The 15,809-nt window shown below is 34.9% G+C and overlaps 1 protein-coding gene and 1 long non-coding RNA gene across 8 annotated transcripts in view; one reads left to right on the top strand and one right to left on the bottom strand.

The window, feature by feature from the left end:
• Window positions 1-2,275, bottom strand: part of LOC126890438 (zinc finger protein 493-like) — a 134,793-nt gene extending 132,518 nt beyond the window's left edge. For all 7 annotated transcript variants that reach the window (XM_050659377.1, XM_050659376.1, XM_050659380.1 and 4 more), the window contains exons 1-3: window positions 2,107-2,275; window positions 1,486-1,657; window positions 66-209 (exon numbers count right to left, since the gene is read on the bottom strand). In XM_050659377.1, coding sequence (XP_050515334.1) covers window positions 66-209; window positions 1,486-1,657; window positions 2,107-2,195 — 405 coding nt within the window. In that variant the 5' untranslated portion in view covers window positions 2,196-2,275. The remainder of the gene's footprint in view (window positions 1-65; window positions 210-1,485; window positions 1,658-2,106) is intronic.
• On the top strand, window positions 2,155-2,592 carry LOC126890440 (uncharacterized). Its single transcript, XR_007700315.1, has 2 exons — window positions 2,155-2,302; window positions 2,363-2,592. It is a non-coding gene; the product is annotated as an uncharacterized LOC126890440 (long non-coding RNA).
• The last annotated feature ends 13,217 nt before the right edge of the window (window positions 2,593-15,809 follow it).

The following is a 15,809-nucleotide window of genomic DNA, read 5'->3' on the forward strand; positions in this document are numbered from 1 at the left end:
GCTAATAATTCAGATATAATATTTTACGAGATTACATTACAGTATTAGTATGGTGTTGGACTTACTGAATCAGTTTTTATGGTAGGTGAATTCGGAGGTTTCTTTTGTACAGTTGATGGTAGTTCTCTATTTGGTTCTTCATAATAACAAGTACTGATGGATGGTCTTATATCAGGTACAGAACATTGAAGATCCGCCAAAGCAACTCGCTGAAAAAGAAGTAGGTATATATGATTAGTCTTATAGTCCATGTGGTGAGACCGCTCCCGTCTGAAAAAAATTTCTGATTCGGTTTCTTTGTAGATTCCTATTCAAAAATGTCCCCTTTAAACAAATCAGAAGGGTGCCGCGCGGAATTTTTGGGCAGAAATTGTTTAAACAATTTTTTTAAACAAATACAGAAGATCATGTTTTTTTGCCCTGGAACATATATTTTTAGATTTTTTGGGTCAATCTAAACAAGAAAGGTATCTTGTAATTTTTCTCAGAAATCGATAGTTTTGGAGTTATAGGCGATTTAAAATCTGAAAAATGCGAAAATACGCAATTTCGAGGCTTAAAAACTCATATTTAAATTAGTATTTTTGAGCTTGCCAGATACTTAGATTGAAGACTGAACATTCAGCTTCAAGATTCTGAAGAGTGATCGAGTCTAACTTTAATTTATACCGTTGTTTTTTAATGTTAAATATGCGTGTTTATCAGATTTTTTTGCCGGTGCGGCGCGCTCCATTTCAAAAATCTCCTATTTTGCTCCGAAAAATATTTTTTCTATAAATATCTTAATAGTTTTTAAGTTATAAGCGATTTAAAATCCGAAAAATGACAAAAAAATCGCTTATAACTTTAAAACTATTAGATTTTGAGAAAAATGTCAAATAACTTATTTTATTTAGAATGTCCCAAAGAATCTAGAAAAAATATTTTTCGGAGAAAAATATGAGATTTTTGAAACAAAGCGCGCCGCACCGGCAAAAAAATCGGATAACGCGTATTTAACAATTAAAAAACAACGGTATAAATTAAAGTTAGACGCGATCCCTCTTCAGAATCTTGAAGCTGAATATTAAGTCTTCAATTTAAGTATCTGGCAACCTCCAAAATACTAATTTGAATATGAGTTTTTGAGCCTCGTAAATGCATTTTCGCATTTTTCAGATTTTAAATCGCCTATAACTCGAAAACTATCAATTTCTGAGAAAATTTACGAGATACCTTTCTTGTTCAGAATGACCCACAAAACTCAAAATATATGTTTCGGAGCAAAAAAGGGGTCTTTTGTATTTGTTTAAAAAAATTGTTTAAACAATTACTGCCCAAAAATTCCGCCCGGCGCCCTTCAGATTTGTTTAAAGGGGACATTTTTGAAGAGGAATCCACAAAGAAACCGAATCAGAAATTTTTCCAGACGGAAGCGGTCTCACCACATTGACTATTAGTCGAGCTATTAGTCTATCAGGTAATAGATATGAAAATACTTCTTACCTCAGATGGTATGGCATTCTTTTTCAGAGATAGAGAAAACGGGGATTTTTCGTAATCAAAGGCATCATTGTTAAAATGTAGGTGACACACACGTGAATATTTAAATATGTCTTCACTGTTTAGGTTTAAAGCGAGTCTCCATGATTCCCGTCTTTCATTGTCCATTGGAAAACTACAAATAATACCAGTTTAATAAGTCAATGGATTAATAGTAAATTAAATAGCTTGATTCAACTGAAAAGCACACTCTTTATTATGCACCATCAAATTAAAGTAATGTATCAAAAGTAACTGTATTAATCAGTAATAATGACTAACTTATGTTTACATGCTTTATTTACTTTATCACCCTGTATGGTTATGTGAGAAGTTTGATGAAATATAGTGTCTAAATTTTTGTAATTTTTTTAAGTTATATTACATTGCATTAATATAAAACATATTTAGAATCAACAACTAACAGACTACGACATCTTGAGCATATATTTAAAAAAATAAACAAAGCAATACAATGCTAAAATAAGTAACTCGGTACTTATTACAATTACAAACAATCTGGCATAATACCACCCTGGTGTCAATTGTAAACAAAGCGGCATTGGAATACTGTTCAATACTTACGTAAACAAATGAATATTAAAATTTCTTTTATCACGTCGGCATACTTTAGTTTTGTTGTATACACATTCTTTTACAATACATCGACTCATTTTGACACTAAAATCACAAAAAAACAGAATTGCTTGCGTTATTAACCTTCAATCTTCAACGACACGAAACAAAATATGAGCCATAGAAAAAAGTGTTGCGTGATTTGGTAAGTAGAATGCGATTATAATGCCACCTTACTCTTTAAAAAACATGTCACGTATTTCAGCGCCATCTCAGCACCTGGTTAAATGGAAGGATACTACAAATCTGGCCTCCACCTAAGTGGTCTGTAGCTTCGACATGATAGGTGTGAAATTTTAAACGCTCTTGTTGTTGATTGGATAGGAAGGGTGCCATAATCTAGCCTCCATGCTAGGTACATAGCCTAGCCTCCATACGGTACTTCCAATATTTAATATTTTATTCAATTGGACAATAAAGGTAAAACACAAACAACTTTTGTTTCTTACTTATTTATTTATAAAATAATGTGACATTTCACATAGAGATATGAGTATTTAATTTGGATTAAATATATGTTTACTTGTTGAACTTTTCCACCGTCTTCACCTGCACTATGGAGACCTGTAAGGAGTGGAAACGCAATGCATCGTTTGTGGGCTAACTTTTCAACCTCTAATTCAACTTTCAGCAATCGCCGCTAGAGGCGCAAGTGTTCGAATAGGTGCTACAAATACATTAGCTCTTATGGACTTATTTATTATTTAACTCATTTTATTATTGTTTTTATCGTAATTATACATTAATTTATTGGTGGATTGTAGCTGAATGTGTTTTATGCCAAAAATAAATTATTTTAACCTTATAACATATCGACGTGTGGTAAAAAGTGTATTATTTTTATACCATTGTAGATGGAGATGTGACATCAAATTTAAATTTGTCATTACTTTAATATGAGGACAGCTTATTTTGAAGCGGAAATATTTTGTCACATTATCTAACTGCCACATTTATATACCAATGGTATTTCAACTGCAAATTAATTTGTTAATATCTTTGTAACTGATATCAAAAAGTTTTTTAGTTGAAAAAATTGAACTTAACTGTACGTAATTGTTTTTAAAAAGTTATTTAAATAATTTGAAGTTTATTGATCAATTTTTTTTAAATTATTCTTTTTATCAAAATTTAAAATGCTTTTTCTTTTGAACACTTCATTTATCTATATTCTGAAAGCTTACCTATCAGATGTTTAAATTTAGTTAATAAAGTATATGTAAATTAACTACAGACGACAGTCTGACTTTTATAAAATTAATGTTAATTTTTGTGAAATATTTTGTCTCAAAAAATGCATTGTTTCGACAGAAAAACTTTCAAGATCCTCGTATTATTATCACTATAATTTTCAGGTTAAAATAAAAACCAATAATAGGTAATACACAAATTTTATTTACACCGAAGGAAATAACATACAAACGAATAGGTATAATCCATGAACGTTATAAATAACATAAAGACAAATATTTATAAAAAGTCTTTATTAACTTCGTTAAGTTCCCTTTTGAATTTTTTATCGGAACGATAACTCGATATAAATCCTGGTACGAAGCAATTTCTTTTAGTGTAAGCTTTCTTGGCACTCATATTTAAATAATATTAACCATCAAAACCAGTAATCTTATATTAACTACGAATAATTAATTATTTTCGAAATTTTCACATTCACTCCAATGCAAAACTAGCATCTATCTCTACGCCACCGCCGCCCTAGCGAGAAACCAAGCAAACAGGCAAAATCGTGTACAAAAATTTCAAGGTCGTCCTATCTCGATTCCTCTCCTCTGTGTAGGTCTCCATAACCTGCACACAACAGCTGACCGGAGCCATTAGACCTAACAACAAAACGCGAAATAAAGTGTGTATTTTAAAACTGTTGGATAAACAGTACCTACAATCAGAAAATCTCTACCTTACATTTTCTTGTATCATTTCTAATATCGTTTCTGATATGTCAAAAAAATGCATAGTGTCATACACAGATACAAGAAACGATATGAAACGATACAAGAATTTGTGTCAGGCACAGATTATTGTACAAGAACTGCGCCAATTTCTGCGCAAAGAGCAAAAACGTAAAACCTGCTAGTAAAACATCTAAAATGTCATAATTACTTACTCATAATGGCGGCTGAAATGAAAATGGGATAATGTATTGATGAATTTATTTGTGTTTTTGTAGGTATTATTTATAAATCTTTTATTGATACTTAATATACCGTTTGGTATGGACTACTGTTCTACTAATAACCATATATTTAGCTCCTAGTAAAGTTCAAACTATAAATTTAGGTTTCATGGTGCATAATTTTTTAATAGACGAAAATACAATAGTTCCTAATTTGGATCAAACTGAAGATAATTCTAATGCAAATATTTTAGCACAAATATCAAAACAAAATAAAAACACAAATAATCAACCTCAGTCAACGTAAAATTCTGGTTAACATTAAAATGTTAATTATATAAAAGTTTATAAATTTTATAAAATATTTAAAATCAGCTGTGTCTGTAGATGCAATTGGCTCCGTGCGTCTCCCCTCTACGTACAGTCACGTGATACGCTGTCAGATTTTGTAAGGACGTTTTAACATTGAGTCTTATGGGATTATTTTGTTAAACTTGAATATTTTATTTTGTAGTGATAATAACCGAATACAATTGTTAGAATTCATTAGTTATTAATTTATACTGTAATTTATAGTGCAACAAAATATTTTCTTTTTCGTTAATAAATATTTATTGACATAAACTGCGATATTCTCCTTTTCATGAACATTTTTCAGTGCGTCACAAATTATAGAAAAAAAGGTAAGTCCGTGATAATACATATTTATGACATTTATTCTAACGTGACATTTTAGTTAAATCTGACAGTTGTCAAATTTTATTTTCAATTTGGAATAAAACCAAATCAATTGTGTCTATTGCATTTATAAAATGGTATTTTCTTTCATTTGTATAGTCTTATAAATTGTACAGATTATATTGATAATATTATTATTTTATTTAATAAATAATTCTTTTTTGATTATGGCGCCATCTATCGACAACTAGAATAATCACCGAACTAGAATAATTACCGAAGTATTCCCAGACGCGCCTTTTTTTCTGTCACATACAATTTAATGCGTTAGAGAGAAATCGAAAAACTGTGACGCACTGAAAGATGATCATGAGAAAAAGAATAGTGAGGTTATGCATACAAAATCAAACTGATAATCAATATTGGAAAGTGAAGAATTTATAGTGCGTTTTTATTTTCTGTTTATATTAATACATAATATCACTAGCGTGACACGAAATTTTTTTAAATGTCTCATTTAAACATACACAAAGCGTCCTTATAAAATTTCAAAAAACCGCCACCATGAGCAGGTCGGTCGATTTTGCTTTGACACTTTGTTAACGCTCGGAGCGAATAAAATTTCGACCAATCACGTGCCGAATTTCATACAATTTTCGATACAAGAACTTGCATAGTGTCATACAGGGCACACATGTACGTACAAGAAATGATACAAGAAAATGTATACAAGAAACGATATCAGAAACGATATTAGAAATGATACAAGAAAATGCATAGTGTCATACAGCCATTACAATCAGAAAAACTTACCTTTAAAAAGGTACTCGATTACAACATATCAAAAAAACACGACTGAATAGGGCTTTTCATCGATTGTCATTTGTTTCGAGCTTCTGTCATGTGTCACATAATATTAATATATCTACGACATACGTCTTTGATTTGTATCATTGGTATTACCTTAGACAAGGAAAGAGAGAGGACGAGTAATCCTTGACCAAAAGTGAAGCCAAACTGACACCAGAGATTTTGATCATCGACGTATCTTTGGGGTATTGTTATGCATTGAGTATTTAAAATAAAAACATGAAATGTATTTAAAATGAAGAATTTGTGTACGGTAAATGTTTTATTAAGTTGCTCATATTACGTACATATGTTTCAATACATACATATGTTTTTATTACGAATTTTAGATGATGATTTACTTTATTTTTATGAAATTTTAACCTTCAACGAACACCCACCACTGGCAACCCATTGTTATTTTTGACGTGACCGCCATGTTTCTGGTGACAAACAAACCAAAAACTGGCTTCACTTTTGGAACGTGTGTTTTAAATGAGTGTTACCCGTCCTCTCTTTTTTCCTTGTCTAAGGGTATTACCAATAACGTATGACGTAGATATATTAATATTATGTGACACATGACAGGAGCTCGAAACAAATGACTGTGAATGAAAAGCCCTATATCAGCTTTTTATGGTGACACAAACCACAAACATAGAAAAAAGTGTTGTGTGATTTGGTAGAATGCGATCTTACCCTTCAAAAAATATGTCACGTATTTCAGCGCCAACTCAGCACCTGGTTAAATGGAAGGATACTACAAATCTGGCCTCCACATAAGTGGTCTGTAGTTTCGACATGATAGGTGTGAAATTTTAAACGTTCTTGCTGTTGATTGGATAGGAAGAGTCAAGGTTAATAGATTAGGGCGTAGGTTGTCTCATAACTGTAGACCAATCAAAGGCTGGCTTTTTAAAGGCGGGAATACGTCATCCGTACGACAATTTTAAAATTGCCATAAGAGTCAATGCTAATAAAAGGTTCAAAAACTTAGGTTTTGCAATATATTTTGAGATTTTCTTGGGTATAGGTATATTAAGTGGTTCTTATATTGGTAATTATATCAATTTTTCCCTTAAAAATCAATAGTCTGCTAACAAAAAACTAGAATTCATTTAACACTTATTATGTGTGTTTTAAATGGAGAAAACAATTTAATTAGCACAAAAATCCAAAAAAATAGAAGAAAAAGTTTAAAATCAAAAATACTAATATGTAGGTACTTACTTATTATGTTTTTCGTGGAATGTGCAGCACTTTTATCATTTTTGGTGGTATGCAACAACAAAAGAACGAATAATATAAATAATTTATTATTAGGTTAAAATATAAAAAAGACATAACATAATATTAACATATTCAGACACGAGGAAATGTTTGCTACCTATTTTCTTATGTTTAGAGGCCCATTTATCTTGTAACATTTTATTATCCATTATGTTTGATAATGTTAAGGTATTTGGGAAATGTCTAAAAGCATTATTTTGTTTCCATCTGGTTCAGGAATTTTGGAGTTGCTTTTACATATAGCTATGCTACAAATGTTACCACCACTCATCTAAAAAATGTTTTATTATTATAACATACAAAACTACATATTATTATGTGTAATATTATAATTTTTAAACTAACTTTACACGGTTACGAAAACACACTTCACAAGTCACTACTGGCTTTGTATAGGACCCAAATAAGTAATTATAGTAATATTGTCCTTATATGCTTAAAAACTCAACAAATATTAAACAAATAAACGATATTACAAGAAAATTCCACAAAAATATACGGAAATATAACCTATAGACGTCAAATAAACGTCAAACTGATAGTTATAAATTTAATCTGCTCTCAAAAAAATTAACTTTTTTAATAATAAAAGTGTGTCAGTATATAAAAAAATTAGTGAATTTGACGAAGAAAATCGTGGCTTTAAACTGATGAACTAACGTGCTAAATATAAACTAATTTAACTATTTTATTTGTGTTTATAAGTGACGAACAAAAAAAAAACAAGAACAACAGTGTTAAGTGCTAAACAACAGGACAGAAAGGGGCTCTTGGCCCACGAAAGAGCCTTCCAGACACCGGATGACGACTAAGCTAAGTACCTTAGATGATTTTATAGACAATAATATTTTTGAAAGCTTGCCTGAATTGACAGATGACGAATTAGCTAATGATTTAGAAAATTCAAAATTAAATAAGACAAATAAAGTAAATTCAAATCATACCAATAAACTAAAAACAAAATTAGGTCCATCAGACAATTTAAAAATAATAAATAATTCACAAACAAATAAAAAGAAAATAGATATTGCAAACATTGAATTCCTAAATAAAGCTAATTCTACATATTCTGTAGGTAGCATAGTAACAGTAGTTACTGATTCCATGTCTAGTAATAGTAATATATCCACATGTATTTCCCATAATAATTCTAGCGAGGGTGAAATAAGTGAAAGGGAAGATGAAATCAGTGAAAATAGTACAAATATAAGCAACGTACAAAAAGAGAAAAGAAAAAGACTCAATTCCTTAGGAAGCGGCTCAGACAAAGGAGAAATTAAACGAGCCAAAGAAATGGACACATACCACAAAGAACTAGTTCGATCATTGGACACATTAACTGAACAGATGAAAAAAATGGAGGCAGAAAATAAGCGCCTAATGAATCAAATCCATCAAATGCAAGAAGAAAACAAGTTCCAAATGGTCAAACTAGAAGAGAAAATAACCGGCAAAGATCAAGAAATACAGAAACTAACTCAAAAGCTACTTGAGATGATAGACAAACATGCGGAAAAGGAAAAGCTGATTTTAAAATCGAACGAAAAACCAACGCAAGCTGAAAAACAAACGCAGAAGAAAACGACGGTAGAAGAACCAACAAATATGCATGAAAAGGAAAGACGTAGAACTTCTGCTAATAGTCCAAATAAAGAAAACTTAATTGAAATGGAAAACAACAATGCTGAATGGACAACCCAGCAGCACCAGAAGAAAAAACAAAACAAAAAAACCAAAATAACAGAAAAAAACGTCACAGAAGAAGAACCGAAAAATATTAGCGCTGCTGAAAAGCAGACATTAATAATACAAAAGAGAAATGAAGAAGCATGCGTAGCCAGAGGAATGCTAAGAAAGAAATATGAACAAGAGAAAGATCAACACACTGAAATAGAAATGGAGACTGAAAACGAAAATGAAAAAGAAAAATCGAAAAACAGTATTCCCAAATTACCAGCGCAAAAACAAAATACCGTAACAACAACAGAAAAAGAACAGCCAACGAAGGCTGCACCTAGACCACCGGCGATTATCCTCAAATCGATAGGAAAAAGCCAAGAGATATTACAAAAAGCCGCAGAAAGGGGAATCGGATCCGCTAATAAATTCGCTAAATCTGGAAGGTCAATCGTGATCCAGACAAATAATAGAGAAGGGTACCTAGCAATGATCAAGATACTTGAAGAACAAAATACAAAGAACCCTGAAAGCCCTATTGAATACATCGCATATCCAATAGATTCAGAACGCACCACAAGATTAGTAATCAGAGGATTACATGAAACAACAGAAACAAGCAATATACAAAAAGAACTTAACAAAAACGGAATCATGGCCATTAAAGTAACAAATATGATCTCCAAGAAGGAAGACAAGAAAAAATTGCCACTTTTCTTAGTTACAATAAACGAAGAAGATAAAGAAAAAATGAAAAGCTTGACAACTCTCTGTTACATGAAAATATATATCGAAGAAGAAATAAGAAAAAATACAGAAGTTATGCAGTGCTATAACTGCCAAGGATTCTACCATGGATCCAAAGCCTGTCACTGTGGAACTAAATGCGTTAAGTGTGGCGGATCACACATTAGCAGCGAATGCACAAAGGACAGGAACACCGAACCAAAGTGCGCAAACTGTGGCGAAGCCCACACAGCTAATTACAGAGGATGCTCCAAAGCACCAAAAAGAAAAACATACACCGCACAGGCACAAACAAGAAACAGAACAGAAGAACACACACCTACAGACAGAAGTACCAACAAAAGCTACGCACAAATAACAAAGACGACAGATGAATCTAAACAAAACAACGAAACGGCAAATCTCATGGCAATTGTAAATGAACAGATGAAAAACTTCATGTTCATGTTCGAGAGGATGACCAATGTAGTGAGTGCTATGGGCAATAATGGTGTAAACAGAACTAACTAATCAGTTGGGCGATCTGCGTATAGGGTCATGGAATCCAAATGGGCTAAAACAGAAAATTAACACCTTGGACGAGTTTTCCAACAGACTCGAACTAGACATCATAGCCTTACAAGAAACTAAGATAACGGAAAAAACAAAAACAAAATTTCCAGGTTATGATGTCTATAGAAATGACTACACAGCCACATCAGGAGGCACGGCGATCTTGGTGAAAAAAGGAATCAAACACCAAGTAATTCCTACACCAGACGGACTCATCACTATGGAAGCCACCATAGTGAGGATCAAGACAGGAAAAGATATGCTGAAAATTGTTTCAGCATATGTTAGACCAAATGATCCAATCTTCAAGGAAGACTTAAATGTCATATTAGACACAGTAGAGCCCTCTATCATTATAGGAGATCTGAACGCAAGATCTCCGAACTGGTTCGATAGAACCACAAACCGCAACGGGAGAATATTGTGTGGCTATCTCGAAGAACGACCAAACACGATGGTGGCGGGACCCATAGAACCCACATGCTTCCATGGTGGAAAAAGACTTCCCACATTCCTAGACATAGCAATTCTACAAAATGTGGGTCAACAATACGAAATATATTCAATGAATGAGGGTGACTCAGATCACAACCCAATTGTACTGACCCTGGGAGCAGTAGAAACAAACAACTTGCAAACCTATAAGAAAAAACGAACAAATTGGCCAAACTACAAAAGAATAGTAAGTGAAACTATTGGTGCAATACCAACAATAAATACAAAAGAAGAACTAGAGGAATGCGTTAAACATCTAGAAAAAACGATACAAAACGCTATCGAGGCCAGCACCACAGAAGAAAAAACTCCAACAACAAAAGGAAGATTCAGGGAAATCAGCAATGAGCTGAAAGAACTGATAAACGAGAAAAACAGGAAAAGAAGAAGAGCCAACAGAACAAGAAACCCAGAGGACAAAAGAATTGCTAATGAACTGAATAGGGAAGTCAAAAAACAATTAGACGATCATCGAAATGAAAACTGGGACAACTATATCCAGCAACTAAACCCAAATAAATCCGCGTTCTGGAAGCTATCTAAAATACTAAGAAAAGATAAAAAACCAATCCCTCCTTTACACGGTGAAAATGGAATTGTGTACACAGAAGAAGACAAAGCGGAAGTAATGAAAAACACGCTAGAAAGAGAATGTAGGGAAAACTATCACCCCGATGAAGATCTAGACTTCACAGAAGAAGTCGAACGAAGATGTAGAATTCTAAAAAGAAGAAAGGGCATTATAGGTATTACACACACCTCCCCTGAAGAGATCAGACAGCTGATCAAGCGTACTAATGCTAAAAAAGCTCCAGGACCGGACAAGATTACAAACAGAGCTCTGAAAAATCTGCCAGGAAAAGCAATAGTGTACATAACAAATTTAATAAACAACATCTTAAGACTAAGACATTTTCCTGACAGATGGAAAGAGGCTCACGTAATCATGATTGAAAAACCAGGAAAAAATGGTACATTTCCACAGAATTATCGACCGATAAGCTTATTATCAGCATTAAGCAAAATCGCAGAGCGGGTCATATTAGTTAGGCTAAAAGAAGAATCTGAAGCAATCGGAACAATACCTGAAGCACAGTTCGGATTCAGATCCGAGCACTCGTGTGAACTTCAAGTGCTGAGGTTAACAGAATATATCACGAAAGGGTTCAACGAAAAGAAATATACAGCTGCCGCCTTTCTAGACGTCAGTAAAGCATTTGACAGGGTATGGCACGACGGCCTGCTGTATAAAATGAACCAATATGGTTATAGTGAGGCGATGACGTGTCTTCTCTCGTCATACCTAGCCAACAGGAGGTTCAGAGTTCGGATAGGGCCAACCCTGTCCGAAGTTGGGACCATGGAGGCTGGTGTGCCACAGGGGGCAGTGTTGTCGCCATATCTATATACCATATATACGGCAGACACCCCAACTGAACCCAGATCGTTGCTAAGTCTATACGCAGATGATACAGCGATAGCTTTTAGCAGTACCCACCCAGATTTTGCAACAAGACATCTACAAAGAGCTCTTGACGAACTACAAGAATGGTGTGTGCAGTGGAAAATAGCTGTCAATCCTGACAAAACACAGGCCGTTATGTACCAAAAAAGAAGAGGCAGACCAAATGAGGTACTATCCCTATTTGATACCCAAATTGAATGGTCAAATCAAGCCAAATACCTAGGCGTAATGTTGGACAAAAGGCTGACCTTTACAGAACACGTAAAACAAACGGTCAACAAAGCTAAAGCCCTTAGGAGTCAACTGTCATCGCTAATAGGTCGAAAGAGTAAACTGAGATTTAAGACAAAGATTAGGATGGCAAATTGTATAATTTTGCCAACTCTAACATACGCCTCAGCCGCATGGGGGCACACGTGTAAAACCAATAAGAAAAAAATACAAACCATCCAAAACCACATGATCAGGGAAGCTCTGAATATACCTACATATGTCCCATTAAGATATGTATTTGGACATACGCAACAAAAGAAAGTCCTGAGAATGATAGAAGAAAGAGCACATGAAATATTTAACAATATCAGACACCATCCTAGCAGATTATTAAGAGAATTGACTAACTACGACGAAAACCAAAGAACGGTACATAGACGGCCTAGACAGCAGTTAGCTGGATATAGAGGAAACCCTTAAGAATGAAAAATTGAGATAACCACAGAATATCGAAACACAAATGTCGCCCTTCAGGCACTAAGTACCCTTCAGGTAGGTCAAATGGACCATAGCCGCGGAATGTGAGCATCAAGGTCACGTACCGACAGACGTGGGCTTGATGGCCACACCTTTCGGGCGCTCAGCCGTCGAGGAGAACAAAATTTATTTTGCCAATTCGCCGGCTGAGTGACCGAGCACACACGGTCTGGACAGCAAGACACCGATTTAGATTGGTGCCTTGATGTCCGGAACACATTTTTTTAGGACTCAAGTCCAAAGTAAAGTAAAAAATTAACTTAGTCATTAATAGGGAGAAAAGCTCTTCTAGCTACCCCTAAAACCAGGTGGCTTAACCACATGAAGTAATACAAAGGGTGTCCCATTACCCAGGGCATCCAAAGTAACATTAAGATCAACGCCTCCCCATTCGGTATGTCCTTCGATGGGGAGGGGTGGAGGTATAGCTTGGGGGTCAGATAGGTACCACTCCATTACGGGGTGTGACCGGTTTGATCTTCGGACATGTGGGTTCCACTTTTCCATTGGAACACACATGTTCCCCGGGGCTGGGGTTGATACGAGCATGTGTGTGTGTGTGGAAATATAACCACAAACAACTGTCAAACTTGACTTTGTCGTACGAGTGACGTAGGCATTCCCCTCCCTTTTCCTCGTTTGCCTTCTTTTTGCTCTGACGTTGTATACATGTTTGCATAATTTTTAATTTTTTAATGTGTACTTAATAACTATAAAATTATATTAAGTAGTATAACTCACGCCATTTACTTGGTGTCTGTTTCTGTTTTTGTTTTGTTTGTAGTTTTTTATTATTTTTTGTTTTTTATTGTATTTTTTTATTTTGTATAAGCTTTGTCCACAAATTGGAAAATTTTTTGACAATAAAGCATACCTTACTTACTTACTTACTAAATGAGTTAGACGCTATCTGCTGGAAAATAGGCCTGAAAATGAACTTTTCTAAAACTAAATTTATGACTAATCTGATTCCTAGCGGACAGCTGATTATACGTGATCAAGAAGTAGAACTAGTGGAAAAGTACATTTACTTGGGTCATGAAATTAGAATTGGCAGAGATAACCAAACATGCGAAATAAAAAAAAGATTAACTCTTGCTTGGGCAGCCTACGGAGCTCTGAGAGACATATTTAGGAGTAGTATACCGATCGGTTTAAAAAGACAAGTGTTTGACCAATGTGTGCTGCCGGTAATGACATATGGAGCAGAGACACTGACTCTAACCAAGGCAACAGCGTCGAAAATGCGGGTTGCTCAAAGGCGTATGGAAAGATCCATGCGGACGTAACCCTACGGGATAAAATAAGACATGAAGGTCTCAGACAAAGCACCGTATGAAGGTCATGCTATAGAACGTATCACCAGGCTCAAATGGAACTGGGCAGGACACGTCGCCAGGCTGAAAGATTCAAGATGGACACGAAAGCTGATGGAATTGAGACCAAGAGAAGATAATCGCAGTAGAGGAAGGCCGCCTACACGATAGACAGATGATATCAGGCGAATTAGTAAAAACTGGCAACAATCAGCACAAAACCGTGAAGTGTGGAAACAATTGGGGGAGACCTATGTCCAGCAGTGGACGTGAATTGGTTGGATGATGATGAAAGTCCAATAAAACGCCTTATGATAGCTCGAAGGTTAATTGAAATATTTCTGATCTCAGGCTTCATTGATGGTGGTCCTTGATAAGTTCTCTTACTAAAGAGATAATAAATTGTCTAAAAAAGACTACCCTTTTGACTAATGTTCAATTCGCCCTCCTGTTGATTGGGGTATTCTGTGGTACTATAGAAAACAGGAGAATTCATAGCTGGCCAGTACCGTGCGCCGATTTCATCATCATCATTCTCTTTGCCTTATCCCTATGCGGGTTCGGCTTCCCTAATTGCATTTCTCCACACAATTCTATCTTGGGTCATATCAATGTTAATCCCCTTTACCAACATATCCTGCCTTATCGCCTCCCCCCAGGTCTTCTTTGGTCTTCCTCTCCTACTCCTTCCAGGAATCTGCACTTCAGCTATTCTTCGTATTGGGTGATTAACGTCTCGGCGTTGAACATGACCAAACCATCTTAACCTATGCTCTCTCATTTTGGCATCAATTGGTGCCACACCTAGACTTCCCCTAATATACTCATTTCTAATTTTATCCTTCTTTGTCACTCCACTCATCCATCTGAGCATTCTCATTTCCGCCACATGCATTGGTTGTTCCTCTTTCTTTTTCACTGCCCAACATTCAGTTCCGTACATCATAGCCGGTCTTATGGCTGTTTTATAGAATTTTCCCTTCAGCTTCATTGGAATTTTTCTGTCACACAACACACCACTCGCTTCTTTCCACTTCATCCATCCAGCCCTAATTCTACTGCATGCATCTCCATCTATTTCTCCATTACTCTGTAATACCGATCCTAGGTACTTAAAACTATTCCTTTTCACAATCATTTCACCATCCAAAGATACCATTTTATTTGTAGTAGCTCCATCTTTAAATGAACATTCCAAATACTCTGTTTTTGTCCTACTAAGTTTTAAACCTTTTTCCTCCAGAGCTTGTCTCCACTGTTCCAGTTTTTGTTCTAAGTTTCTTTCACTATTTCCTACTAACACCATATCATCAGCATACATTAAGCACCATAGAATGTTACCCTGTAGTTTCGCTGTTATCTGGTCCAAAACTAATGAGAATAAATACGAACTAAGCACAGAGCCTTGGTGCAATCCTACTTTCACATGAAATTTATCAGTCTCTCCCACACCTGTCCTAACACTAGTCGTTACTCCCTCATACATATTCCTCACAATCTTTACATATTCACCAGGGACTCCTTTATTATTGAGTGCCCACCACAGAATCTCTCGAGGAACTCTATCATATGCTTTCTCAAGACCATATGAGCGTTTGTTTCTTTACTCCTGTATTTTTCCATCAACTGTCTTATAATGAAAATTGCATCTGTTGTTGATCTACCCTGCATAAAGCCAAATTGATTCTCGGATATTTCGGTC

This window comes from Diabrotica virgifera, chromosome 8 (assembly GCF_917563875.1).
Source record: "Diabrotica virgifera virgifera chromosome 8, PGI_DIABVI_V3a".
In the NCBI taxonomy this organism is placed as follows: domain Eukaryota; kingdom Metazoa; phylum Arthropoda; class Insecta; order Coleoptera; family Chrysomelidae; genus Diabrotica; species Diabrotica virgifera.